Raw genomic sequence first — 27,569 nt, 5'->3', positions numbered from 1 at the left:
TATCCCCAAACCCAATCGAGAAGCAGCGGAGGACGACGCCATTGGGCGGTGGTGGAGGTTGTTGTGGCTCTCCCCCATTTTTCTTTCTGCATATTCGATGGTGGGTTCTCCGAAAGCAGTGGTGTTGGCAAGGAGAGAAGGAGATAATAAAGAAACCGAAAAAGAAGAAGAATAAAAAAAGAAAGAAAGAAAAGAAAAGGAAAAAAAAAAAGAATAAAGAAAGAAAGAAAGAAAGAAAAGGAAAAAAAAAAACTTTTGAGGGTAAATCGGTCCTTTTGTCTTCATTAAGTGACTCACGTGCATCTTATGTGCAAAATTTAACGACTCTGTGACGAAAATTGGTCGTAGGTACGACGTTGATATGAAAAAATGAGTCCAGGTATCACATTGATAACTTTGTAAGTTCAGGTATCATTCTGAATGTCCCCTAAGTGTCCAGACACCGTTGGTGAATTATTTCCGAGGGTAAATCGGTCTTTTTGTCTTCATTAAGTGACTCACGTGCATCGCACGTGCAAAATTTAACGGCTCCGTGACGGAAATTGGTCGTAGGTACGACGTTGATATGAAAAAATGAGTCCAGGTATCACATTGATAACTTTGTATGTTCAGGTATCATTGTGAAAGTCCCCTAAGTGTTCAGACACCATTGGTGAATTTTTCCCTTCATCATATCAACAAGTTCATACTAGCAGCTAATCCTCAAATAACTGGTTGATTTTATAATATATTTCCCTCTACTATCATCTCATATCAAGATTTACATTCCTATATCTGAAAATGAAAAATCATTATGTAACTAATAATATAAAAAGGATAGTAAGCTAACTATTGGGCATTTTTATACAACTCCTCAAATGTATCTCACAATTGGCGGCTCATCGAACAGGCTCCATGAACTCTGGAATCAACTTCTGCTGCAAAACAATAGACCATGTTATAGGAAGAATTGTATAATCACATGTAAGTAAGATCTAATAGGATTAATACTCACTTACAGTGGACGTCTCCCCTTTCTGCATACCACCAACATTACTTTTGAATCATATGACATTCTACTCCACGTCATCAAAACTGATGGTCAGATGATTCATTCATAGATCGAAGAAATATATCCATGTGAGAACAGCTTTGTTGCTCAAAAGTACGTGGTTAAATAATTCATTATGATTTAATATTGGCACTCTTAATGGGAGTCTGTATCAAGCGCCCCGATTCCTTTCTTGAAAGAGTTCCCGCTTTCATCTTCTCATTTTCTGCCTCCTTCAGGGCTTTCTTTCTCTCGAATTCAAGCTGCTTACAGTTTTCCTCATGAGCTCGGACAAACATCCTCACAAAGTTGAGCAGAGTAGAGACAACTAAAGGATAAATTCCCAATAAGCACAGAGAAAATATGACACATTAAACACAAACAGGTAGAAAGGGAAAACAAAAGCACGACGCAGCACTTGATCACAAGAGATATGCAGATAATAAACTGAAATTGTTACAATATATTTACCTTGCTCAAATGGGCAACGAGAAGGATCTTCCCCAAAATAAAGAGCCAATGCATCTGCATTTCTTCCCTGAAGACAGACCCATTGAATAATACGCTTAACAATGTTTTCGTTTCACGTCACAAACAAACCATTGGTGTTCAAATCCAACTGCCTTAAGCAAAACTTCATACGTACCACATTAGAATAGAGTAAAGCCAAGGACCTCACTTCAGCTTCAGCATGACCAAGAAACTCCTTTAGCGTCTGAACATTTCAAAGTGCGTAATATTAAGTGACTATTGAAATAACAATATAGAAACAAAATACTATGAACAGCAACAAGATCTTTGCAATTGGTAATCTGTTTGATATGAGAACCTTTATGGTATTCATTTATGATGACCATATTTTTGTTATCAGGAATACCAAGAAGTGGTAGATACTACTCTCAAATTTATCTGAGACTGGTCCTCAACGAGTAAACAAGGGGCATCAGGTCATTGCATAATCCCGAGGAGAGGTAATTACATGTACCTCTATCCCGTTTCATTTTGGTTCCTTTTCTTTCATTGGAAACTTTGGTTACTTTACATCTTTCTTCTTAGTTCTCTTTGAAGCTTATTGTATCCTAAAGGCAATTTAGTTAGCTAACCCCAGTGGATATGTATGCATGAAGGAGTGTATGTAACCTTGCAAAAAGTTTCTGACACTGGACCATCATTTTCTGAGGCAGTCAACTCTTGTACAACCTTCTCTAAGCCTTTGCTGATGGCTTGCATTTCCTCTGCCAGATATTTCAATTGTATCTACATAATAATTGAAAATTCAGCTCACTCATGCCAAATGTACAAGGAATTTATCGTACCTAATAGAATTCAAAAGAAAAAGGACATCATACCTTTGTTGAAGCCTCCAAACTTACAAGGTCTTTAGGAAAATCAAGAAGTTCTGGCAGCTTTTCCACAAGTACCTATAGTTTGTTAAAGGTGAATATTATGAACACAATTGCGAAGGAGCTCAAAATTCATGACGTTAGAACAGCCACTGTTCAGTTTGTATTTAAACCTAAGAATTTGTTTTCTGTTGCTAAATATATAAAAAAGTTATACCAAATAAAATGGACCAAAAGTCTTAAAAATGATGCTTCACCTTACAAAGGTAATGCATGAGAGTCATCTTGTTATTCCGGGCTCGCGTATCAGTGAGCTTTAGGAGGCTATCCAATCGAAATCCAATAGCAGAACCTATAGGAGTAATTAAATAAGATAACTGCTGCCACAGAGAAAAAATACAGGGCATTGGAGCTTTAAGGAAAAAGATCTTTAAAAATAACCACAGAAGAAATAGGACCAGTTTGATACTAATTATATAGCTTTTTTTGTCTTCTATGCATGCCAAAGTAGTTTCTTTCATAAGTTACTGCTTCTTTGCTACGATTAACAGAAAACTATTTCTAACTTGCAACTCTGGTATTTTTACCACAACAGCTGTACTTTAACTTTTGTACAACATCAAAGTGTGCTGTGAGATATAACATATCCATACTATACATCATGAACATGTATAAACCAAATATACTCACCTCTTGCAGTTCCATGATTCAAGGCATTACCCAGAGAAAGAATGGTTTGCATGATCCTTTTCAGCTTTTCTGAATTTCTGATCTGAAAAGCACATTGATTGGAATGCTTTATGAGAAAATTGTTCAATCAAGAAAAGAGCCTTAAATACTAGAAAATGAGAAGAAGCTTGCCTCATCTGCTACTGAATTGACGGTGTTTAAATTCTTTCTAAGGTCAGAAACCTGAAAAATGCAGCGCCATGGACAAATGTATAACAACAAGCACAAGACTAAGATATCGTCCGGAACTTCATAATTAGAGAAACTATCCTTACCTGGGAATGGAATTGTATTTTGAATGCGAAAACTCTGAGCTTGGGTTCTACCCGTGGCACTTTCATTAATTCTAGGAAAAACTGTCATAAGTTGCATAAGGAAATTAATGTATGCATCATGACGTGAGAGGTAAACAGGGGAAATTATAATCCACACTCACCTGTTCACATTTTCCCAAATTTTCCTTATCTCCGTTATAACCCTGCCCACCAAAGCATAATATATTATTCAAGAAAACAGAAGGCCTACATACGTCTTGTATGCAATTCCAGGTATAAAAATAATCAGCTCAAATATACAAAAGCTCTCAACTTGAGGTGGAGTGGAGGATTACAAATAGAAAGTTACCTTGAGTAAGTCCATCTCTTCTTTTGTTGGACAAAACTTTATGAGGTTCTCAACCTGATCAATATCTAATGCTGACTCATCCAAGGTGAGCACTGAACTCTGAAAGACGTTAATAAGGAAAGCAAGGAACCAATTAAACAAGCTGGAGTTTCTTGATTAAGAACATTGCATCGAATATCTAGTTACCAGAACACAAGCATATATCATGCATCTATTAAAGGAAAGAAAAAAAAAACGCTTTTATAACTGTCCTGCTTAATCAGGACATCATGTTCAGTAGTCAAGTCAAAGGATACTATTACTGTTTTTAACACAAGTAAAATCAACACAAATATCCCACAGTGAATAACTGTTTTTATATAAATTGAAACAATATAGAGAAATACGATGTCATCCTATTACTGGCAGTCTGGCACCCATTCATTTACAGAATCACAAATTAAACTCAAATTGTTAAGGAGCATATGCAAGCAATGAAATAGATATATGCCTTTATATTTAGCTTACCATCAAATCAGGCAAGGGGATTTTAACTTTAGTAAGCATTATTTCACAGTTATAAGCCCGCCTTAGCTCAATCTGCAAGAACCAGAACATCCCTCGTGAATATTGGGGCAGAAAGACAACTCAATTAATCATGTGTAAAAGAAAAAAGACCTAGAAAAGGAAATCTGCTAAAGCAATATTCAGTTCATGGCATATGACTTGCAAAAACACAAATATCATATCTTTTACAATATGCAAAAAAAAAGATAATCAGAGAGCTGTTGCAAGCACGGATAGACTTAAGTGACCAAGCACCATTGCTATTGGTTTGGTGCAAACATACTATGATGTTCCATCTGCACAAACAGCTAAATCAATATTTGATCCATATTTATACGCTACAAAATTCCTTGAGGAAGCCATCGGAAAGCAGAACCAATTATAATCATAAGTTAACTCACACTGTTACTAAAAAAAAAAGGGAAAAGGTATAGAATGCTACTTACCAGCTGAACTTTCTCAGATTTAGGTCCTGTGGCTCGACGTCCAGATTTCCCCCCTGAATTTCCATGATCTGAAGTTGGAGTAGCTGCAGAAAAAAGACTCTCAAGTTCTGACATGTCAAACTCTGGAGCCCTGGAACACAGTTAATGAAATCAGAATTATAAGATTCTGCATTGTATGAATTGAAAGATCCCTTAACAAGTGAGGCATACTTGGTTGCTTCATCAGGCCTTTGAGCCTCTGCCCATAAGCTCCCTTGCATCGCTCTTGTTAATTTTAACCAATGATATGGCTTCAGATTCGCCTTTTTAGGTTGAGCCTGATTTCTTGAATTTGAACGCGATAGACCCCGTCCCTTTGCACTAAATAGAACTCCAGAAGGTGGTCCGGGAATTGAAGGTACATTAACATTACTAGCCCTCGAAGGAGATGTTGGGGCAGAACCAGCAGTTTTTAATACTCCATTCGGAAGAGGAGGAGGTGGTACGGGTGGAACAGGTGCATAATTCTTGGAGAAGGATTCCTTTGATGCAAATGCTGGAGGAGGGGGTGGTGGTGGTGCTGAAGATGTTGCAGCAGAAGTTGAGGCAGGCCCTGAACGTAGAGGAGGTGGAGGTGGTGGAGGGGGACCAGATATGACTGGTGCTGACGGCTCCATTTGCAGCACAGAAGAAGTGGGACAAGCAGCTGAAGAAGCAGAACCAGGGGGTGGAGGGGGAGGGGGAGGGGGAGCTGCAGTGGAGGTTTTGGCAATGGATGATGAAGGTCGTCCTGAAAAAGGAGGTGGCGGAGGGGGAGGTGGGGCTGAAACTGAGTTCTTGACAGAGGATGATGTTCCTGGAAAGGAAGGAGGAGCTGGAGGTGGAGGCGGATTTGGGGCTGAAACTGAGTTCTTCACGGAGGATATTCCTCGAAAGGAAGGGGCAGGGGGAGGAGATGAAATTAAATTCTTGACAGAGAGACATGGAGATGCCTCTGAAACAGAAGGGGGTGGAGGCGGAGGCAGCGGAGGGGGAGGGGGAGTTGACACTGAGCTCTTGACAAAGGATGATGGAGATGCCCCTGAAAGGGAAGGAGGTGGAGGAGGGGAAGAGGGAACTAACACTGACTGACCTCTACCCTGTAATGTAATTTCAGAGTCTTGGAGTGCATTTGAAGTTTGTTGGGTAACCGCTGCTGGCAGGGGAGAGGGTGGATTAACAGCAGGAGTCTTTGCTACAGTTGCATTCCCTGAAGATTGCAATGACAATGGCAATGGTGATTGTGATGATGACGGTAGTCGAGGCATGGGAATAGACAGCTGACCAGGCTGCACAGATTTAGGTACAGTTAAAGCAGCAGCTGTACTAGAGTGGGAAGGTGGAGATACAGTCACAGGATGTGTGATTTGTTCTTCACTACTTGATGCAGCGTGATCATGCAGCAGAGCTGTAATGCCAAGGGCTGATGGTGCACTTTGATATCTCGACATAGGCACTGGTGATCCTTGCAAGGAACTACAATATGAAACTGGTGCAGATAGTGAAGCTTTATGTACTCGCTGAGTTATGAATTTTGATTGGGCAGGCCGTTGGAGAGCTACTTGCAGTTCTTGGGGTTCAATCTTTTTTCTACTTAAATAGGCATCTACAGACAGATCAAAGTTTGACATAGATTGCTCCCGAAAAGCCACATGAGTGGGACTCTTGATATTATTTTCTGGCTCCTTTGGTTCTGATTGAAGTTTTGCAGGAATTGACTCTGCCAAGAACCTGCCTGTTTCTGGAGCATCAGTAGAAGCACTGACTTGTTTCCCCTGAGCCACGGATGTGGAACTCTTGATATTACTTCCTGATTTAAGTTTTGACTCTGGCAATAACTTGCCTGTTTCTGTAGCATAAGCAGAAGCACTGCCATGTTTCCCCTGAGCCACGGAGGTGGGACTCTTGATATTATTTTCTGATTTAAGTTGTTCAGCAGTTGGCTCTGTGGTATTGACCGAAGCACTATCCAGTTTCTGAATAGCATTTGATGATGCAATCCGCTGGAGCACATTAAGCTCTACATCTGTTTTTGGATGTAGCCAATCTACACTGCTAAAGATCTCTTGGACTTTTGCAAATGCTTCCACTGGAAGGCCATCTTTCTCCTCAATACCAGGCAAATCAATTGATATAAGAGAAGGACCGGAATCCATCTCCGAGAAAAGAACCTTCAATCAGATAAAAATTAATAATAGTATTATTGGAGATGAAAATAGTAGTAATGTAAACAAAAAAAAAGTGCTGTTATACATTAGGAAAAGCAGAAGGGGAGGATGGATACCTCTGCTCTGAAATCCTTGGGAAATTGATCTTTAACATTCCATAGTATGTCTATTTCATCACGATTAAGCATTAGAATATTGGACCTTATAAAGGCCGTATTGAACATAATTCGAAACATCATCTCTTCACGTTCCAGATCATGATCCAAACTAATACACTCTAGAACCACATCACCTTGAACATGGCAGTGGATATCAATTTTAACTAGTTCACAATCTACCTGCACCAATATATGAAGAATTAGAATGAACTCCAACATAAAGATAAATGTAAACATCACATGTCTACAACACATTTCCATATCCTTATCAGCAGATAGATAAATGTGATCAACGTACATGAGAACAAATTACCAAGAAAAAGCTCTTGTTGAGCAATGACAAAAACACAGTCAAAACCATCTACGATTACCAGGGAAAAAAAAAAACAGCATGTAAGTGAAAGAAATGCCTTAAACCACCTGCTTGTAATATCGTACAAGTTTGCTCCTTTTTGGAGTAGAAAACAAAACTTTAGGAGTCCGATGAGCAGCCCTGAAAGGATCCTGTCCATATATTCTAAATATTGGACGGCAACCACCCTCTCCATCCAAATTAGGAATTAATCTAATGATTATGCAGTCCAATGTAAGTGCCCTATCTAGTGGAGGCCATTGCGTTCCAACATTTCTTCTTGTTATATACTGAAGATACCTCAGCTGTGAGGGCATTGGATTCAGCGGTGACATTAACTGCAGAAGTTCTCGAGGTGCTTGCTTGTAGATCATGTCTAACGTCTTGTGCTCCCCAGTGTACTGCTTCCGGTAAATCAAGAGTGCAGCCAGCATGAAGGCCAAAACCAACCATCCACCTCGTTCACAATGCATCAAGAGCACATTTTGGTGACCGAGTGATAGCCAGCTTTCACTTGATCTCAAGAAGTGGTGGATTGTCTCCATTGTGAGAAGTGGGCAACCTTCATAGTGTCGTGGGTAGTCCATTACTGTCATGTCATACTCAGACAATATATTAGCAATCAGGCTTTGGTTTTCTCCTTCTCGAAAGTTAAAGACCATGAATGAAGCATCAAGGAACTGTTCACGGAGTTGACCCACTATGCCTCCTATGTAGACTTTATACTCATCATCTTCCCAAACGTCCGTGCTAAAACAGCAATCAAAAACTGCATGTGGAGAGAAATTAATAGCAATCATCTAGAAAAAAAAATGTACGTGGTAAATTCTTCTGCAGCACATACATGTAATCCAACAAACATACAAATAGTTCTTTTCAGTAATATGCGCATTGTTCAACTTTCAAAGGGTATATAAAAAGAGAAGATAAAATGGATTATTACACATTATAATGCATCATGCCACACAATTTTAATAAATATTAAATTGTTCTCATATTACAAATAAGCTCACAAAGGGCACCATTACATTTATATGGAAAAAGTAAGTTATCTGCAAATTTCTTTCTTTCTATGGGTAAAATCATGTTCAATAGTTGAACAATCTCCATTTCCATTCATGTAGTTTCTATAAAACTAGTGAAGTTCACTAAGAATAGACACCTCAAATTAAAATAGCTAGGCAGTTAACTTATGAGTCCAGAATCTAACAAATAAATACGTAGGTTGGTAGCAGCACCAGTGTTTGAAATTGAAGGCACAATGTCGAACCCAGAGAAAAGCGAAAACTAGAATGAGAAAGTAGAGAGACGCATACCATAAACCCTTTCGGAAATCTCTAAGAGGCCATCAGGCGGCTTCCGATAGAAGAACTTTCTGAAGAGCGCCATTGCGTTTCAAGATCCGAAAGAACAAGCAAGGAGTAGTAGACCTAAAACCGCAGGGACATTGGGCCAAGACACAAACCCATGGCAAAAATTGGGAAATGTATATAATGAATAGGAGTGGGGTGATGATGAGATGAGAGCGTGTGATTTTGCTGGGTCTCTAAGGAAAACTTTAATCGTGTTGCTGTTGTTGTTGCAGGGGCTGTCTTGGCATTCACACTTGGGGTCTGTGTGTGTGTGTGTATCAGAGAGAGACTTAGCTTTCAATCAAGAACAAGAACAACAACAGAGGAGCGTCGTCGTTGGGGACTGAGACAGAGAACGTGAACGTTGTGAGCTTCTCCTCTTCGTACGTTATAGTGAGAGGAGAGAGAAACAAGTCGGATATTGGGAATTTTGTTAAACAGAACAGGAAGAGATAATAATCAAGGAAAGGAAAGGAAGGGGGATCGGGGCTTTGTCTTTCTCTTTCTCTCTGTGTCTCTGTCTGTAGGTTACGAGCGACATCATTAAGAAAAATTCTTGCGTACGGCAGCCGCACCACGTGGCCGTGCGGCTGCCCAATCATAACCCACAAAAATTTTACTTCATTCCGAAAATGTCTCTGATTTTTAAAGGTGAAATACCCAAAATACCCCCCTGCTAAGGGTCTGATTGGTCAGCCCGTACCACGTGTACTTTACGTCTGCCGTACGCAAGACTTTCTCTTTCTTTTACACAATTATTTTATTTCCTTACTTTGCGTGCGTGCGTGCAACTTCTCTTCCTGACTCACTCGCACAAAGCCACAAACCGTTTTCTAAAAACATTTGTTTCACACTCTTTTATAAATCAGCGAAATTATAAATAAGGATCCATCATAGTAAAGTTGTCAGAAATAGCCGTTACCTAAGCAATTTAACTTTTTAATGAAACAATGAAGCACATCCAAAATGACCCTACACTTGAACTCAAATGCGCATGAATAGCCGTTGCCAAGTAGAGTCTGGTATTTGTGCAATAGCGCTCTTCCAGTGGCGCATGACATCTGAGCAAGCCACCAACTTTGCCGATGTTTCATGGTCTGTTGTCGGACGGGTGATTTCATCCAAGGGCTAAAGGGCATTTTCCTTGGAGTGCTGCTGCTTAAAGTTTTGGCAGGATGGGTGATTCTGGTGCAACACTTCTGAAGCACGGTGGTCGGGCTGTTCTGATTATGGGGATGTCAATGGCAAATTGAGAGGGACTACATCAAATTGGCATATGGGTGAACTCAAACCAATTTGTGTTCGGGTTTGCTTGAGTTACGTGTTTGGGGCTCATGGGTGGTCGGAGTTGCTTTGTCGGTGGCATAACTCAAACCAATTGTTCATATGTTAGTAGCTTAGTTTACTTTCAATAATTCCCTACGTTTTATAGGGAGCTACGCACTTTTATTTGTGTTTCTAGCAAATCTTCTGGAGTAAAACCTAATGAGGATTCAAGTTATTGTTTTCTGTGAGCATTATTCAATGAGTGACATATTTTTATGTACCACTGCGGGTGCTAACACATATTCTTCTTTTGTTTGATGGCAGCGAAAAGGTATGGAACGGCCATTTTGGCTTGAGATGAATAAAATCATAAACTTTTGTCTCTTGATTCCGCATCAAAAAAAAAACTTTTGTCTCTTAATTAAAAAAGAATGGACAATTTTAAGGAACTGTGAGAGCCAAATACATCTCAACCGCATCTGTTAAATTAAAAAGCTGAAATTATAACAGCTTAAAACTGTGTATTTGTTTTCAGCTGTTAGATTCATTTATTCCTCACACTCTCTTAAAAATTATTCCTTAGATAAGCGGACCTAGTTATTCTAATTCTTTATTTGTTGAGATTTTTGTTGTTACGTGTGTTTCCTAGTGCATTAATAACTAGTGACTAATTTTATGAAATATGGCGGGAAGTATCTACTTGTAATGTTCTCAAACCTTTGCCCCAACAAATTAGATGCTCACCACATAATATTATCATCTTGAGTAACTAACGTGAAACAAGAACTAAGACACGCAAATTAATGCAGGTATAAGGGTTTCAAAGCTCCAAAAAACACGCAAATTATATGTGCCACCTGATTTTAATATGTCTAAAATATCAAAGGTGAACAGAGGACCCGACGACGATAATCTAGCATTCTTAATCAGATTGTTTAAGACTACAAATGATTTGTACAACCGACCAAATTAATTAGCCAATAAAAATTGGAAGGGCCACTACTTTTTATTTCTCGTTTGGATTTATGATGAGAGGAAAAAGAGCGGATATGTTTGTTCACTTGTTGTGTACATTAGAATTTAATAGGGTTGTACTCGGTGTGTCGGTTGGAAGAGAAATTTTTTAGTAGGGCAGACGTGTCATGTGGCTGGTACGTCCGGTCAATTATGTTTATCTGTTCTTTATTTGTATTTTGAAACTACTCATGTTTAATGAAATAAAATATTCAAAATACCCCCTGCATATGCATTGATTGGTTGGGCATATCGTCATGTAGCACACTTGCTATACCTAAGAATCTCTCGCCGGTTAAGAAATAATTAGTAAATAACAACGTCAATTTCATATTTTTATAAATTTGCACCAACACCATTTAACCGATATTAATTTGGTTTTTGGATAAAAGAGGTTGGTGAACAGCCACCTTAGTATTACTCACGGCACACCAACTGATCTCAATGCATCCGATTATTTATGACATTGTTAGTGTGATCAATTTTCGTCAATATTTAGGAAGGGCTAATCACTGACTAAACTGAATCAAAACCAAGTGTGCAATCTAGGATAATAAAGTTATCTGCTTCCCTTCACCTTTCCTGGCTTTCCATGCCACCCCACCAATCGGTGATAGCAATAAGAGCATGTCCACCGGTTTCTCCTTGACCGGCCTCCCCACCTCATCAATCTTAGGTGGTGACCATGAATTGGGAAAAAGAAGCTTTCACTGGCAAAGTTTTAACCAGCCAAAGTTTGGATTTTCATGACCGAGGCCAAGAAAAAAGGCAAAGCCTTGACATAATTCTTGACCCATGGAGACCGGCTGCCAGCTCGGCCCGCTCCATATCATGGCTGACGTTAGCAAGGCCACGACGGGAACTGAGCCAGCAGTGTCGGAGATGTCGCCGGTGCCGAAGAGCCGCAACGGAACCGAGGAGTACCTAGAAACCAAATCATCAAAACTTGATCGATTTCAAAAACTGAGAATATTAGTATGTAGAGGGTGTTGAGAGGACTAAATTTCCTACCTCATGCAGTTAAATCGGCCGTCGTAGCAGCCGAAAAATTGCCACGAACTGCCGGAAAAACTTCATGCTTCTCGAGCCTCGTATAGTCGCTGTGGTCACCGATTGGATAATCTACCGCTAGGAGGATGTCGGCGCTGAGGAGAGGGATCAGACATAGGTGGTCCGCCGTCGGGAGATGGCCGGACGGTGGAGTGCCGGTTGGATTCTCTTTCTGGGTTTCTGAGTTGCGCCCGTAGGTCAAAAGCCCATAAGAAGCTTTTGTGGTCTGCCATGTTTGACCCGATCTGATCCAATATATAGCCTCCAATAATTGAATTTGGACGGCTACGATGAAGTCTGTGGGTATTTCAATGGCCCAAATCGCATAGCACAAATTTCTCTTTTTTCTTTTAATAATTTCTAAAATCCCGTAATTTTGAAAAATTATTATAAATAACTCGGGTATCTGAAAAATTCCCCGAAAATCCCGACGAACTCGTTGTATCATGTACTTTATTATCCAACTCTTAAATCACGGATTTCACTTGTGAAAATTTCTAAAAATATTCTCAAGCATCTTTTATAATTACAGAGTATGCAAATAATTTAACGAACGATCTCAATTAAGCTCGATGAATTCCGGGACTCACAAAGAGTATGCAAATGATCGATTTACATCAAATATATTTCAATTTTACAATAAACAAATTTAAAAAAAAAAAATCAATGAACAGTAACTGACCGGTCAATAAACAGAACGGGTGGAAACTCATGTCTAGTGGCAGTGAACAATTTCTTGACCGGTCGACCCAGTAACTTTTCGACCTTGACATTTACCCCCAACAGGTGGACTTGCTCTAAGATTTCAAACCGCAACCTCCTCAATGGTAATGAGGTAAGCTAAACAAGAGACCACAGATTATTATTATTATTATTTTTTAAATTTTTACTAATTTGTCTCCTATCATCAAATTGAGGTCAAATTTTATATAACTTCATCCAAAGTTTCGTTAAACTCAACTTTAATGTTTCATATACTCCAAATGAGTTACCTTAACATGTTTCAATATGTTTTATCGATGATGTGAAATAACCAAAATATCATGTTAATGTGTGAACTCTAAAAATGCTTGAGTGTCATAAAACAAGAGGTGAACTTAACAAATTTGCATCTAATTATTTAAAATTGCCGATATAGAGGGAATTCGGTTGTTTTGTCTTTGAATAATATAATATGTGAGGTTTTAGATGAATACTAGCATTTCCGGTTTCTTACACACACGTGTGAAATATTTATTTAACGCCCCAAACTGCACCTCATCAGCTTGAGCACGTCATAGTGCCGCGTGTCTCTAAGACATAAACTAAATGTTCAGTTTACATTCTAAAAACCTGCAAGGCATTTTTGTTAAATATCTTTTCGTAAAACGCGTAGCAGAAACTTCGAAATACTTTTTGAGGTGAAAACTTTTTAAAAAATTATTTATCGAACTAGTTTGTCTAGAGTGATTTTGATTCACCAGTAAAGTAAACAAGACTTGACACATTTTCGATATAAGACGGAACAAGGACTATCAAGTTCCGGATTAATGACTTTCAAGAAGTAGAGTTCAAGACTAGACACGGAACCTGATTTCCATTACAACTATTCACCAAAGCTATTTCCGCACACTCTGCTCCATCCGTCAATCCCGTCACCAGTGCACAGTACCTACATCGACACTGTTGTAGGGGTGAGCTTTCGTCCTTGCTGCTCATTGGGAAAACATCTCGACTAGGTTTGAAAACAATATAGTATTGCTTTGTGGCCACAGTATAAAAATATACTCAAAACCATGTCATATAAGAACGACAAATTTTATATGAAAACCGATGCATAATGCTTAAATAAATACGGCGCCAAATCCAAGAATTACCTTATGGTCGGTCCCATAGACCTACTACACGACCTTACCTCAAATTAAATTAATTAATAACCAGGTAAAGATAGCGAGAGCGTCCACTACCTAGATACACACACGGAATCGGGTCGTCATTGCGATCGCGCATCGTCCGACCGGTGTAGCTAAAACCCTTCGGAGGTTAAGGGGATTGAACCCAAGGATGTCAATGTCACCTTTCGCTCTCAAGCCATCACATCTCTCACGGTTTGGTTAGTCCGCATTACATTTTAACATAACCAAACCACATAGACTTAACATGCATCGTTTTATAAAAAGCATAATATAATAAAACCACTAATCGAGGAGAATCCCGAATCCCCTACCTAGATTCCGATGTTTTCTTCACGTACTCTAAGAGTCACGAACCTTCCGTTCCTCGGGTAACTGGAGTCCTAATTCCATTTACATATCACTTCCAATTGACTTAATTGCATCGCATAGTAATTCCGTTAAATTATTATGGACACCCCATATTACGACTTAAACCATTTCTTAGCATCACTACGGTTCACACTTTGATATCCGACCAGTTTTGACAACAGATTCACCAACTGATCCACAATTTCTTCCTTATTTCAATACATACTTCAAACTACAACAACAACAACAACGACAATTTGATAAAATCAAACATATAAGCAGGAGATCAAATTCCAACAACTATATGACCAGTTCTAACTTGAACAACCTTCCACAACAGGAATCAAATTCCAACAGAAATCCAACAACAACAATCATAATCTCTAGCTCACCTTACTCGTATGAATTTAAGATTAATTGTGAGTTGCTGCCTTCGCTTTCTCTACAAAGGAATACAGTGAACCGGAGAAAGTTCTCCTTCACCGTCTCCACTTTTCACCCATTCGGTGATTTCGATAACAAAGCATCAATAACCCATAAGTAAAACACACTGTGATCGGAATTAAACCCAAAAGGAAATTCAAACCGCCACCACAAGTGGTGGTACCACAATGGCAACGTGCACCCCAACTCACCACTTGAACCTTTTCAATGTATCGAGCTCGTCCAGGTGCCAATTCGTACTCTAAAAGGTCGGAGACAAACCCAAAAGCATAGAACGACCAAGGAGGACCGCGGTGTCCAAAAAATTACCTGAAAATTCTCACGGACTCGTCACATCATGTACTTTATTGTAAAATCCAAAATTTTAAGATTTCACCTTGTGAAAATTTTCGATAATTATTCCCGAAGACCTTAATAATTATCGAGATCGTAAAATTTATTTTGAACGATCTCACTTTATCTCGATATATTTTTTCAGAGCTCACAATTTATATCCGTACTTTTAATTTAGTTGAGCACGACTGAGTATGGAATATTAACTTATAACCTAAGTGCGAGATCGTAAGTTCTAAATGGTATAGTGAGGGCATATTCATTTTAATTAGATTTAGTTCATGTATTTGTAACCACCGGTAGACTGAAATTCTGGCAAGATTTTATACCATAATTAACGATTGCTTCATCTTATTATGGCATGAATCTGGTTATTTTTGAAACCGTTGGTGCGTATACAGAGAATCATTCCATTAACTTTCCTAATTAATGGTTTTGGCTTGTTAGGTTGGTGGTGATAAATCTTTTGTTTTTTTTGGTTGGTGCTGATAATTCCAAATTAATAAAAAGTGATAATAACTGGACAACAATATTAAAAGAAAAGAGAAAACCAGCAGATTTGAAATTCGAAATTCGAAATTCAAAATTTGTTTCGTAGAAATTAAATTAAATTAAATAAAGGGGTTTGAATGTTTGATTATCAAATTCCATGAAAAAATAAAATAAAATCTGGTTGGGTATGATCATAAATACTGTATTAGAGTAGAGAGAGGAAATGGAAATTGAAATCGGTAAACCCTAGGGGAATGTGCGGCGAAGTCCCAATGAATTTCCCTCCATATCTGTCGACGATTTAAATCTGTCCGTCCACTCTGTCACTGGGAAATCATCGCATTTATTTCAGAAAGATGCAGAAGAAGGAGGAGGAGTCCTTTAAAACCCACGAGACTCGCCGCATTCTCCGAATCGCTGATATTCTACTCGACGACGGAGACGGAGACGGAGACTTGTTTGAAATGGACCAACCCCGAAAGACCGACCACCACCTCACCATTATACAGTGCTCCACGCCGCGCCGGATCGTTTCCCGATGGTTCTCCGCTCTCAAGCGTGCCAGACACAGAAAAGTTAACGCACGGAGCGACAAAAGAGACAACGAAATCGTCAAAGAAAGCAATCTCCCCCACACCAGGTGTTCCACAAATGGTTTCAACAGCGACGGAGGGTCAGGTACGACTGAAATGAAGTTGTTGATTACTTGTATGTTTTGTCGAGTCTGGTTCATTTTTCTTATGACTACAAATTACAGGACGTTGTGGTATGGATTCGAGCTCGTTCAATTTGGGGGTGGCGTGTGGTCTGCTTTGTGTGGTTGCTGCTGGTAAAAATGAACTCAACAAGATGGTGGAATTGCGGACACAGATGGAGCTGATTCTCCAAAATGCCAAACAGGAAATGGGCGGTAAGAATGCACTTACAAACAACCCTAAGCCGGCGGCGGAGTCTAATGAGATTAATTTCACTTCTTTCTCCACCAATTTCCAACAAGCATCGACCTCTGGTAGCCAGTTTTCTCTTCAATCTGTTGGCGGCCGCGACGAGTGCTCAGATTATTGTGTTGGAAATGAAGGAGAAGGAGACGAATACGTGGCAGGAATAGATCAACTAGAGGCAGAGCTTCGAGCCGAATTAGAAAGAATGCAGCTCCAATTGGATTCAGAAAGTAATTCATCCATTTCAAAGTCCCCACAGCAGCAGAGGCTAGAGGTACATATTAATTACCCCTTGTTTACTTTTATAAGTTTAAAAGATGGACTTGATTTCCTACTTTTTTTGGGGGATTAAATACCTCGTGAAATGAATGTTTCTAAGTGTTGAAAATGTGGCAGGGTATGGGAGACATTGGTTCAAACCGTCGTGAAGGGGACTCAGCATCAACGGATTACAGTGATCATGAAATGCTCTGGGGCTGTGGATTTGCTCCGCTTGAACTGGAGAGAAAATTGCATCTAGTGCTGGAAGCGAGACAAGAAGAGCGGATAAAAGAACTGGAAGATGCTTTAGAATGTGCAGAGCAGAAGCTTGAGGAGAAAGAAAGAGAGGTTTCTTGGTGGAGAAACGCTGCAATACTTATGTCAGGCCGTGATCCAGAACCTTCATATTCGCATGGTTAGGAAACAACCAAATTGTACAGAGGGTGAGGATTGATTTCCATTTTGAAGATTGGCTGTCCTGGTCTTTCAATTGTAGTAGTCAAGTGTGACATGTAGCTAGTCTGTCTGTTTATGATTGAACTTTGTACTACTTTGATCGAGAATATATCGTCATAGTTTTGTCTTTTCACAGTTGTTTTCCATTGTAAGCGAAACAAATTTACAAACAGCTCAACCTATGCAACTTTTTTTTTTTTTTGGATAACTGAAAAATTTCATTGAAAAGGGCAAAGCCCAGAAATAGCCCAGTTGGCATAGAGGCCCATACATAACATAATAAAGAGGCCCCGTTGGATGTAGCTTATTGTAGCAGAAGGGGATACAACCCAGAAATAGAAATAGGAAACCACAAAAGTGCGAGCATTCAGCTCGACAGTCTTCAGACATGGGGGCATGGAAGACCATCATTCCGGAGGACCATTGTCATAGAAGGTGGTGGCCTGTTGGCCCATCTGTCAAGACCCACCCTCCGATTGGCAAGCGAAGCCGCTACATAAGCTGCTCGATTCGCTTCTCGGGGAATCCATTCCCAGGTAATCTGATAAAAAAACATACTCCTTTTACGAATTTCTTCGATTATAGGAGCAATAGACCAGTTCTTGCATGTAGTGCTACACTTGAGATCAATGATTACATCTAATGAATCAGATTGAACAATTGCTCTCTTCAGGCCAATTTCAGTAGCTAAGTTCACTCCTAGGAGTACTGCCTGAGCTTCTGCAATTATCAGTGAGCCATTGCAGCAATGTTTAGAGGCACCACAGATCGAGCTTCCATCGTCCGTCCTAATAACAACCCCCAGACCACTATCCGACGGGCTAATCCAGGCTGCATCACAATTAATAGCAGCGATACCAAGTGGGGGAGGTTTCCAAGTTTTACCAGTAGAACCATCATTAGAAAGGATCTTGGGACGAGGAACAGAGGCATTCCAAAATTCAAGTGCCAAATTGACACCATACTGGAGAACTTGAGGAGGGTTAAGCTGCTTGTGTTGATAAACATAATCACACCGAACTTTCCAAATAGCCCAGCACAGGAAACTGATCAAAGTGAGTACCCAAATCCTTTCTGTTGTACTAAAATGAGACTTTGATATATCATGTAACCACATATCAATAGTAGTGATTTTTTGCTTATCGAACTTGAGTCCCAGTGGTGATCCAAACCAAATTAAGTCTACCCATGGGCAAAGCAGTAGCATATGCTCAAAAGATTCGTCAAAAGTCCCACAGATTGGACAGAGAGGAGAGGATATCAACCTTCTCCGATAGAGATTTAGGAAAGATGAGGCTGCTCCAATTAGGACTTTCCATAGGAGCAATTTGATTCTTGGGAGGGTTTTAATCTTCCATAAAAGTTTCCAGCTTTTGGAAGTAATAGAATGAGAGGACCCAGTCCTTGGGACACTGGGACTTGATTTCAGGGAATGAACCCAATGACACCCAGACTTGACTGAGTACACCCCACTCTTACTCCACAGCCAAATAAGTTTGTCCTCCCCTTCTCCAAGACCTATAGGTATAGCTAGGATTTTATCGAACTCCATAGGTTGAAGAAGATGCAGAATACTCTCAAAAGCCCATGAGCACGCGTCCTAGTCTATCAAATTATGCACTAGCCTGGGAGCATTACCATGATCAAGACCAGTAGTTGAAAGCAGTCTGATATTAGGTGGAGGCAGCCAATTATCCTCCCAGATATTAATCTTGTAGCCATTGATGACTTGCCAGCTTGTTCCTTTAAAAAGTATATCTCTAGCTTCAATAAGGCTAGACCAGCCCCAAGAAGCTCTATAACCCTTCTGAGCTTTAATGAAATCACAATCTGGGAAGTACCTAGCTTTTAGTACTTTAGCCCAAATAGTGTCAGGATGTTGAATAATTCTCCAGCGCTGCTTTGTCAATAGGGCAAGGTTAAAATGGTGGAGGTCACGAAAACCAAGTCCTCCCTCTTCTTTAGGTTTTCCCAAATGCTCCCAACTCTTCCAGTGGATCTTGCTGCCTGACTCATTAGATCCCCACCAAAAGTTGCTAAGTGCCGAGTTGATGTCATCACAGATTCCTTTTGGGAATTTGAAGCAAGCCATTGGGTAGGCAGGTATAGCCATAGCAACAGATTTGATTACAACTTCTTTACTGGCAGTAGAGAGTGAGCTAGCCTTCCACCCCTCAATTTTCCGACTAATCCGCTCCTTGATGTAAGATAAAGCTTCCTTCTTTGACCTACCCCAAATTGCGGGTAGTCCAAGGTAGGTACCAGGATTGTCAACCATCCCAAAACCCAATAATGCACCCATGATCCTTCTCATTTGTTCAGGGGTATTGGGGGAGAAAAAAATGCTTGACTTCTCATGGTTGATTTGTTGACCAGACGCCTCACAATACTCTTTGAAGAGGCTCACAAGCTGCCAACAGTTTAGCAAAGTGCCTTTCATGAAAAAAAGGGAGTCATCAGCAAAGAAAAGGTGGGATAAGATTGGACATGACCTAGTAAGCTTGATTCCCACTAGAGTACTATTGTAAATAGCAGTGGAAAGACGACAGGATAGGACCTCACTAACAATTAGAAATAGGTAAGGAGAAAGGGGGTCTCCTTGCCTAAGTCCTCTGCTAGGATTAAAGAAATTTCCAGGGCTGCCATTCAGAACAATAGAGAAGGAAACAGTAGACACGGAAGCCATGATCAGATTCACCCAAGCCCTTGAGAAACCAAATTTAGTGAGAGCCATCTCTAGAAAAGCCCACTCGACACGGTCATAGGCCTTATTCATATCAAGTTTGAGTCCAAACTCGTGATTTCCACCCTCTCGTTTCAACTAAAGATAATGGTAAGCTTCATGGCCCAGCATGATGTTGTCCTGTATCAACCTCTCAGGGACAAAAGCATTTTGGTCTGGGGATATCAGCTGGGGGAGTAGAAGCTTAGAGAGGATTTTGTATGAATTATTGCATAAACTGATGGGCCTGAAATGGGATGTTTTCACTGGGTTTGGGATTTTAGGGATAAGGACTATGTGTGTTTGGTTAAGGCTATGTAAACTGACAGACCCTGCACCAAAGTCTCTGGAAGTATTTAGCACAACCTCATTTACTAGGCTCCAATACTTGTGATAGAAAAGCCCAGGAAAACCATCCGGCCCCGGAGCTTTAAGGGCTCCAAGCTGTAAGGCGGCTTCTTTGACTTCCTCCATAGCCAGCAGACTATTATTCATCTCATCGGTTACAAGTGGAACAACACCCTTGAACACATCTCCCCATTGCCTTGTCCCAGTACTTTGAAACACCCGTTTGAATTGTGTTTCAAATTCAGAGCGAATCTGTTTCACTCCCACAATCCACATAGCATCATCATTCTGTATCTTCAAAATACGGTTCCTTTGTCTTCTATAAATTGTGGAGAGATGAAAGAACCTTGAGTTTGAGTCACCGGTTTTCAACCAATTAACCCGGGACCTCTGGTGCCAAAATTTCTCTTCTCTAACCCAAAGAGTTCCTAGTTTTGATGAAATGGATTGTTGCTGCTCCGTACAGTTGAACGGATCAAGTAACTGAAGCTCTTCCAATTCGATCAAACAAGCTTTGATTTCATCCTTGTTGCACTTGGGGAATTTTTGCTTGCTCCAAGAGATCAGTCTTGATTTGCACCTCTTGAGATTGTCTATCCATTGCTTAATATTAGGAAGGCAAGGATCATATCTCCAACTATCTTTAACAATAGGAAGAGTCTCATCTTCATCAGCCCAATAGGCCTCAAACTTAAAAGACGGTTTTCTTTTCGCTTGCACCGGGTTTGTTTCAAGTAGAATTGGGTTGTGGTCAGACCCAACTCTAGTAAGGTGAGTAAGGCAAGTATCAGGCCAATTTAGTAACCAATTCTGGCATACAAGGCTTCGATCAATTCTTTCTTGTAAAACCACCACATTATCCTCCTTTCGAGCCCAAGTAAACCTTTGGCCTTTGAAACCAATATCCAGTAGAGCATTAGATGAAATAAAAGACCCCAAGAACGGTCTTCTATTTGGATCCCAAGAAGCACCACCTTCTCTCTCATGCTGAAAAAGCATTTCATTTAGATCACCGATCACTAACCAAGGGCAGCCATCATTATGGTTCTTATAATACCATGAATTCTAGAAATCAGCTTTATCCGTGTAGTATGGAGGTCCATACATCCACGTTACTCTTACCACACTACCATCACCAGGAATGGTAATGATAGTATCGATAAAGTGCTTTGAATAATCAGTGAAGCCACACTATAATCAGATTTCCACCATAAACTCAAGCCACCAGTAGAATTAATGGGGTTAACATTGTACCCCATACAAAAACCCATCTGCCTCCGAACACTATCTACATAACTACTACTTTTATGTGTTTCTGAAAGAAAAATGAAACCCGGAGAATGGGAGTGTGTGAACTCCCGCAATGTTTGAACTGTCAGTGACTTCCCCAATCCCTGACAGTTCCAAGCAATGCAATTCATTGAGGCCGTGCAGCTGAATTAGGCCAGCCGCCACAGCGTTGGAGGTGGGTAAATTCCTCCTTACCTTCAGTTCCATGATCAATAGGTGGTGTCTCCATTGGGTTATGATCAGGTGCTGCATTAGTTATGGTACTCCTTGTGACTTCAATGGGTTCAGAGGTCCCCTTACCTCGACCTCTTTTACCTCTTCCCCTTCCAACACCAGTGGAGAGTCTGAGACTTGGACTGTGGACAACTCTAGCTTTCTTTGTAAAGCTTCGGGAGCCAGCCTCCTCATCAGTGCCTTTCTTGTGTTTTCTTTTCAAAGGTGTCACCTCAGAGATATAAGCTGGAATGGACTTGTGAGAGCTAGAAACTGTGATGGGCTCATTAGAAGTCTTGTTGCTCACAGTTCCTAACTCCACTAGTCTGACCATAGTGGGTTGAGTAGTTGGCCCAGCAAAATTATCCATAGTAAGTGGTACAGGAAAAAAAGGGTTGTCATTAAAATACTCATCTTTCTCTTTGAAGGCCCAATGGGGGATCACTTCTGGGTCGGCCCACGAGCCCGGATGGATGCTCATCCCATTCAGAGCTCTAGTAATGCTACCGTTGCGAAACATAGCCCCATGTGCATCAGGGTCAAACATACTGGGACCATTCTTTATGTACCTTGGTCTTGGTATCACAACAGCAGACAGTGAGCTGTCCTTTTTTGTCAGTGCAGGCCTAGAGGTATTGTCACCATCACCTGTTGAGACATGTGTCAAACCAGAGCTGTCCCTATCGTGTGATCCCAAACTCTCCCCATTCAAACCATTAGGCAAACCGGAGCTGCATTTTTTCCGACGAAAAATCCCGGTCGTTGGAGCATAAGGGAACTCCAGAGGGTATGACATTTGTGTGAAAACCGGTTTATGGGGTGGGTCTGCAATTAAAGAGCTATCATAAACTATTCCAAGCTTGATGAGTAAGGATTGACCTGGTATCTGCATGAAGTGTTTGAGTGTCCCAATCTTCCACAGTGATAGCAGAAATTCTTGAGATTCTCATACTGTAATCTAATCCTTGAGACTCTGGAATTGGGACGAGGGAGTTGGACAAAAGTAGCAAGAGGCCTCCTTGTATCAAAATCCAATCTGATTCTGAGATATCCTCTGTTCCCCACAACTAATGGGTCTTCAACTTCAAGAACTGACCCCCAACATTTCCCCCAATTTTCTTCCATTGTTACGAGTAATTTGATCTAGGGGGACACCATGCGCCTGTACCCAGTAAGTGGCTCGGTTGACCTCAATATCATCAATAGAATGATAGTGTGGCCAATGTCGAACAGAAAAGCAATAGCCCTTTACATTCCATGGGCTATCCTCAATCAACTTCCTGGCTAGCTTCTTTGAAGTTTGAACCAACAGTTAAGGAATAGGTATTCTTCTTGACTCGAATGATATGAATCTGGCCCAGAGATTTCCAGATTCCCATTAGAATAGCTTTAATCCCACCTAGGCCAGGTTCTTCATCAGCAATTAAGATCCCAAGTAGGTTGATACCATATTCCAGGTCAATAAAGTCAGCAGTATTCTCAAAGTGAACAGACATCGCCTCAATAATTCCGTCATCCTCAAAAGGGGTTTCATCATGTGGGGTAGATGATGAAGCCATAAGGATAATAGAGAGTAAAAAAAAATGCTCAACAGTATAAGCACAAGAAAAACAAGAGACAAAGCTCTGTAGTATAACCACAAGGGTTGGGGGCCTAACTCATTGAGAGTCGGTGAGGAATAAAGGCTGTAAAGACAAGAGGTAGGAGAGAGCTGGGACTTGGGCACAATATCACTAGATAGTTAAGTAATGGCTAGGGAGACAGAATGTGATAGAATCATTACAAAGGGTTAAGGATCTGACTCTTTTGTAGGCTCTTAAAACTCCAGAGGAGAAGAGCCAAAGCGCAGAGTCAGATTGCTCCCTTCCTGTTGGAAACCAGAAGGGCTTAACCCTACGAATCAACTACTAACCTTCTAAATCCCAAGTAGAAGATGCCTGAAAATTAGTAGTAGGAGGTAATCTGCTGGAGAAAGAGAGACACACAGGTTCTAGAGAGAAGGAAGACATTACCCTCTTTCTTCGCTCAACTTATGCAACTAGTAATGTGCAATGACAATGAGTGAGCATTTTAGAGTTTTTTATTGTTTAATTTTGTCCTTTCAAAGAAATCGGGCCAAATTATTAAATTTGGGAATGTGGGCCTAGTCAATTAGTTTTGGATACCTGCATCATTAGAAACCCATTGTTGTTGTTGTGGTGTTTATTTTATTTTGAATTTCTTATTTTTGGTTTAGTGTGCGTTTTATTGTGACACCTAGGCATATGGGTGCGTGTGTTTGGTGAGATGGTAAGGCAATGATTTCTCATTTGAGAGATCATGTATTCAAGCTCCATCTAGAGTGAGGGTAGAATCAGGGACGTAGCTAGGATTCGACAATGGGGTGGGCTAAATTTATTGTGGCAATTTTTTGGGCGAAGCCTAAATTTTTTGTTTTTTATGTCTCTATAGCCAAACCTGCATAATATCAAAGAATCTCATCAACCCATTCCCAATTATCGACATCAATCCATTACCCATTCCCAATTACGACCTCAGTCACCTCACCATCACGAATTCATGATTCAAACATCATCAGCATGGGTATTGGGTATACGGTGTTTACCTGAGAATCTGAGCATCAGGGATTGAAGATTTGAAGCCTTCAAGAGTTCAAGGAGTCGCACTGTCGCAGAGAATCCAAAGATGCAGACCGCAGTGGAGGTGGCTCGGTGGACGGGTGGCGGAGGAGGTAGCTCAGCTGCTCAGGCGGACTGAAACTCTGAAAGGGGAGGTGGCTGGAGCCTGGAACTCTGGAAGGTGGAATCAAAATTGATCTGAAGTTTTGAACGGGGAGACGAGGAGAGTGAGAGTAGGAGGTGGCTCGGTGGACTGAAACTCTGAGATTGGAGGTGGCTCCCGGCTCCGTGGCTCGCAACGAATGGAAGTGGCTCTGTGGCTCGCACCGATTGGAGGTGGCTCCGTGGCTGGAGCCTGGAAGAGTGGAAGGCGGAACCGATCTGCAGTTCTGAACGGGGAGAGTAGTCTCGGGACCGACAGCAGCAACCCAACAACTCTTCGAAGCATTAGTATTTTTTTATTTTATTTGGGTTATACCCATATTTGACACATTTTGAGCCAAATTCTCCCTTGGGCTACAGCCCAAGTAGCCCTGTGAGTGGTTACGTCCCTGGGTAAAAACAAAATGTAGGTATTGTTATTTGACTCATGGGCCTGGGAGCCCGCAAAAGCCCGGCAGGGTCCCAAAAAAGCCCGTTCGTGAGAGGCTCACCTTTTTTTTTTTTTTTTTTTTTTTTTTTTTTTTTTTTTTAAAGGAGGCTCACCTTTTGATTGAGTAGTTTATTATTGTGACGGAAGTGCTCGGGTGACACACAATACATCATGATCATGGGCTGCCGCTTATTCTTTGTATTATAGCAATGCAAGAGTCACAGAGTAATGATATTAAATCCACTAGCTAGCCCAAGTGGCTTTGGGTAGGTGGCGAAGTGGTTGATCCTTTATAGGTTTAAGTCTTTGTAAATTGACACCAATCATATGATTCTGGACAGAGACCTTCTAGTTTCACATCGGAGATTCTTGGCGGTTGATTAAAAACAACAAATAGCATTGAAAATGATTAGAACAAATACACAAAATTATATAAACGATTTTTTCAAAGAGAAACGCTAACAATTTTTCCCTCCAACCTTCTCTTTCTACATTTTTCATTCATTGTATGTCATGTGTACTCCATTAAGATATAAAACTCATCAGTTATTCCATTGAAAAATAAATCACCATTTTTCGTTGTCTACCATTCTATTAAATGTTCAACATTCTTTTTTGTTTTTCATATTTAAGTTTTTGGCGTAGAACTTTTTGCTGGGCTCTCATTTCTGGGTTCATGCCTTCATGAACCGATACACAATGCTAAGTTTTTTTTTTATAAGATACACAATGCTAAGTTGCTATCCCTATATATGGCCTCCCACCCACTCAATCCATAATCAATTCAAATTAATAAAAGATGAACCAGCAACATGCCAATAACTAGGAGTGGGTACATACTGATCGAGGATGATGAGGTTTGTTTGACGTCAGCCCTAAGTGGTGATTCTGATTGAGATTTCATTTAATGAAAAATTCATGATGAAAGATTACAATGGCCGGAGATGACTAGTCATCGAGGGTCGTTAGTAAATCAAAGGCTTACGAAGATTCGTGTTTGAGTTGGGAGTTCTGATTTTAGGCACTAGGCAAGTAGGCAATTTATTGAAATTTTGTCGATTAAATGATGATGATGCAATTTGTAGGAAATAATGAAATATATCACTGGAATGGAGGTGGAAAAGGAAACCCAGATTCAAAGAAAAAGAGAATACTAAACTGAGGGGGAGACAGAGAGTTAAGAAAAAGTCAACCATAGCTTGAAAGAAAATTGGAATTAAATAAGGGTAAAAAAGAAAAGAGAAAACTTGTCTAATTAATGTATTAAATATCTGATTTTTAGGAATAGTGGAGTACACATGTCATGTAATGAATAGAAAAAGTAGAAAGAGAAAGGTTGAAGGGAAAGATAGCTAGCATTCCTCTTTTTCAAATTCCAGCTTCATGCTTAACTAACAAAAATCTTAAGTTCACATCGCACAATAGTTCAAACTTAAGTGAGTATCGATCAACTAATAAAAAACATGATCATATCTTCACTGTCTTATTATTGGATATTTGAAATATGATATTTTTTTGTTCGAAAGTGATTTATTAATTTGTAGTGAATACAGCAGATAAGGTTTGAAGATAACAGATCTTCCTCTTCCTCTTGTTCTTGTTCTTGTTCTTTTATACCGTTTTGCCCAGAATTCTGGGTTTGATGTTAAGAACCCGTGTTTATTTGTAGATCTTTCCTAATCAGGGACGCGTCAAGCTACTGAGCAAGTAAAGCGCGAGAGAAGAAGAAGAAGAAAAAATGTGGGATCTGAATGACCCTCCTAATCAGGGATGCGTGGAGGACGACGGCAACGGAAAAAGTTGCTGCAGTTCGCAACCCGTAAGCCTACAGCTCTTTCCGGACCTCCCGGTAGATGTATCCTCTGAAATGGTACTCACGCAGAGGGACCTTGGGCTCTTCGATGACGGCGGATATGAGTGGCTCTTGTGGCTTCTGGGCGGCTGAGGCGACTATGGACTCCATTGCGCTATGGGAGTGGAGAAGAGGAAGAAGGAGAACAGAGGAGGAAGAACTGAAGAAGGATAACCGAAAGGAAAAGGTGCAAAAAAAAAAAAGGACAGCTGTCAGATTGTTAGTGGCTGTGGTCAGCCCCTCCTGACCAGGGCTGGTCAGCCAAGTTCTTTCCATCATGTAATGAATAGAAAAAGTAGAAAGAGAAAGGTTGAAGGGAAAGATAGCTAGCATTCCTCTTTTTCAAATCTCAGCTTCATGCTTAACTAACAAAAATCTTAAGTTCACATCGCACAATAGTTCAAACTTAAGTGAGTATCGATCAACTAATAAAAAACGTGATCATATCTTCACTGTCTTATTATTGGATATTTGAAATCTGATATTTTTTTCTTCGAAAGTGATTTATTTTATTAATTTGTAGTGAATACAGCAGATAAGGTTTGAAGATAACAGATTTTCCATAACTCCACAAATTTTTCGGCAACTTTTCTTCAGAGTTGTCATGTCTATACATGTGTTTACAGAGTGTTGACCTCAATAAATTGTTCTAGAATTAGGTTCAAATC

General features: G+C 40.3%; 2 protein-coding genes across 6 annotated transcripts; one reads left to right on the top strand and one right to left on the bottom strand.

Annotated features, from left to right (window-relative positions):
• Positions 1 to 696: 696 nt before the first annotated feature.
• On the bottom strand, positions 697 to 9,267 carry LOC133741309 (formin-like protein 6). 5 transcript variants are annotated; one of them, XM_062169247.1, is made up of 18 exons: positions 8,731 to 9,267; positions 7,483 to 8,214; positions 7,021 to 7,242; positions 4,929 to 6,907; positions 4,719 to 4,848; positions 4,234 to 4,305; positions 3,727 to 3,825; positions 3,539 to 3,580; positions 3,378 to 3,458; positions 3,235 to 3,285; positions 3,064 to 3,145; positions 2,631 to 2,725; positions 2,380 to 2,451; positions 2,171 to 2,287; positions 1,677 to 1,745; positions 1,502 to 1,568; positions 995 to 1,358; positions 697 to 917 (listed from the first exon to the last, which is right to left on the bottom strand). In XM_062169247.1, the coding sequence occupies exons 1-17, from the start codon at positions 8,731 to 8,733 to the stop codon at positions 1,165 to 1,167; spliced, it is 4,107 nt and encodes a 1,368-aa protein (XP_062025231.1). In that variant the 5' UTR covers positions 8,734 to 9,267; the 3' UTR covers positions 697 to 917; positions 995 to 1,164. The 5 variants fall into 5 exon arrangements, with proteins under 5 accessions (XP_062025231.1, XP_062025226.1, XP_062025228.1 ...); XM_062169242.1 differs by having other exon boundaries at positions 7,483 to 8,183; positions 8,731 to 9,266; XM_062169244.1 differs by having other exon boundaries at positions 697 to 914; positions 7,483 to 8,183; positions 8,731 to 9,266.
• A 6,443-nt stretch (positions 9,268 to 15,710) lies between these two features.
• LOC133739446 (protein POLAR LOCALIZATION DURING ASYMMETRIC DIVISION AND REDISTRIBUTION) lies at positions 15,711 to 17,397 on the top strand. The gene is made up of 3 exons (XM_062167221.1): positions 15,711 to 16,286; positions 16,366 to 16,823; positions 16,946 to 17,397. Exons 1-3 carry the CDS (start codon positions 15,965 to 15,967, stop codon positions 17,228 to 17,230), a joined length of 1,065 nt encoding a protein of 354 aa, XP_062023205.1. The 5' UTR covers positions 15,711 to 15,964; the 3' UTR covers positions 17,231 to 17,397.
• Positions 17,398 to 27,569: the final 10,172 nt, after the last annotated feature.

The sequence above is a fragment of the Rosa rugosa genome, chromosome 3 (assembly GCF_958449725.1).
Source record: "Rosa rugosa chromosome 3, drRosRugo1.1, whole genome shotgun sequence".
Lineage (NCBI taxonomy): Eukaryota > Viridiplantae > Streptophyta > Magnoliopsida > Rosales > Rosaceae > Rosa > Rosa rugosa.
Note: the sequence above shows the minus strand (reverse complement) of the source record. Positions and strands in the feature narration are given on the sequence as shown.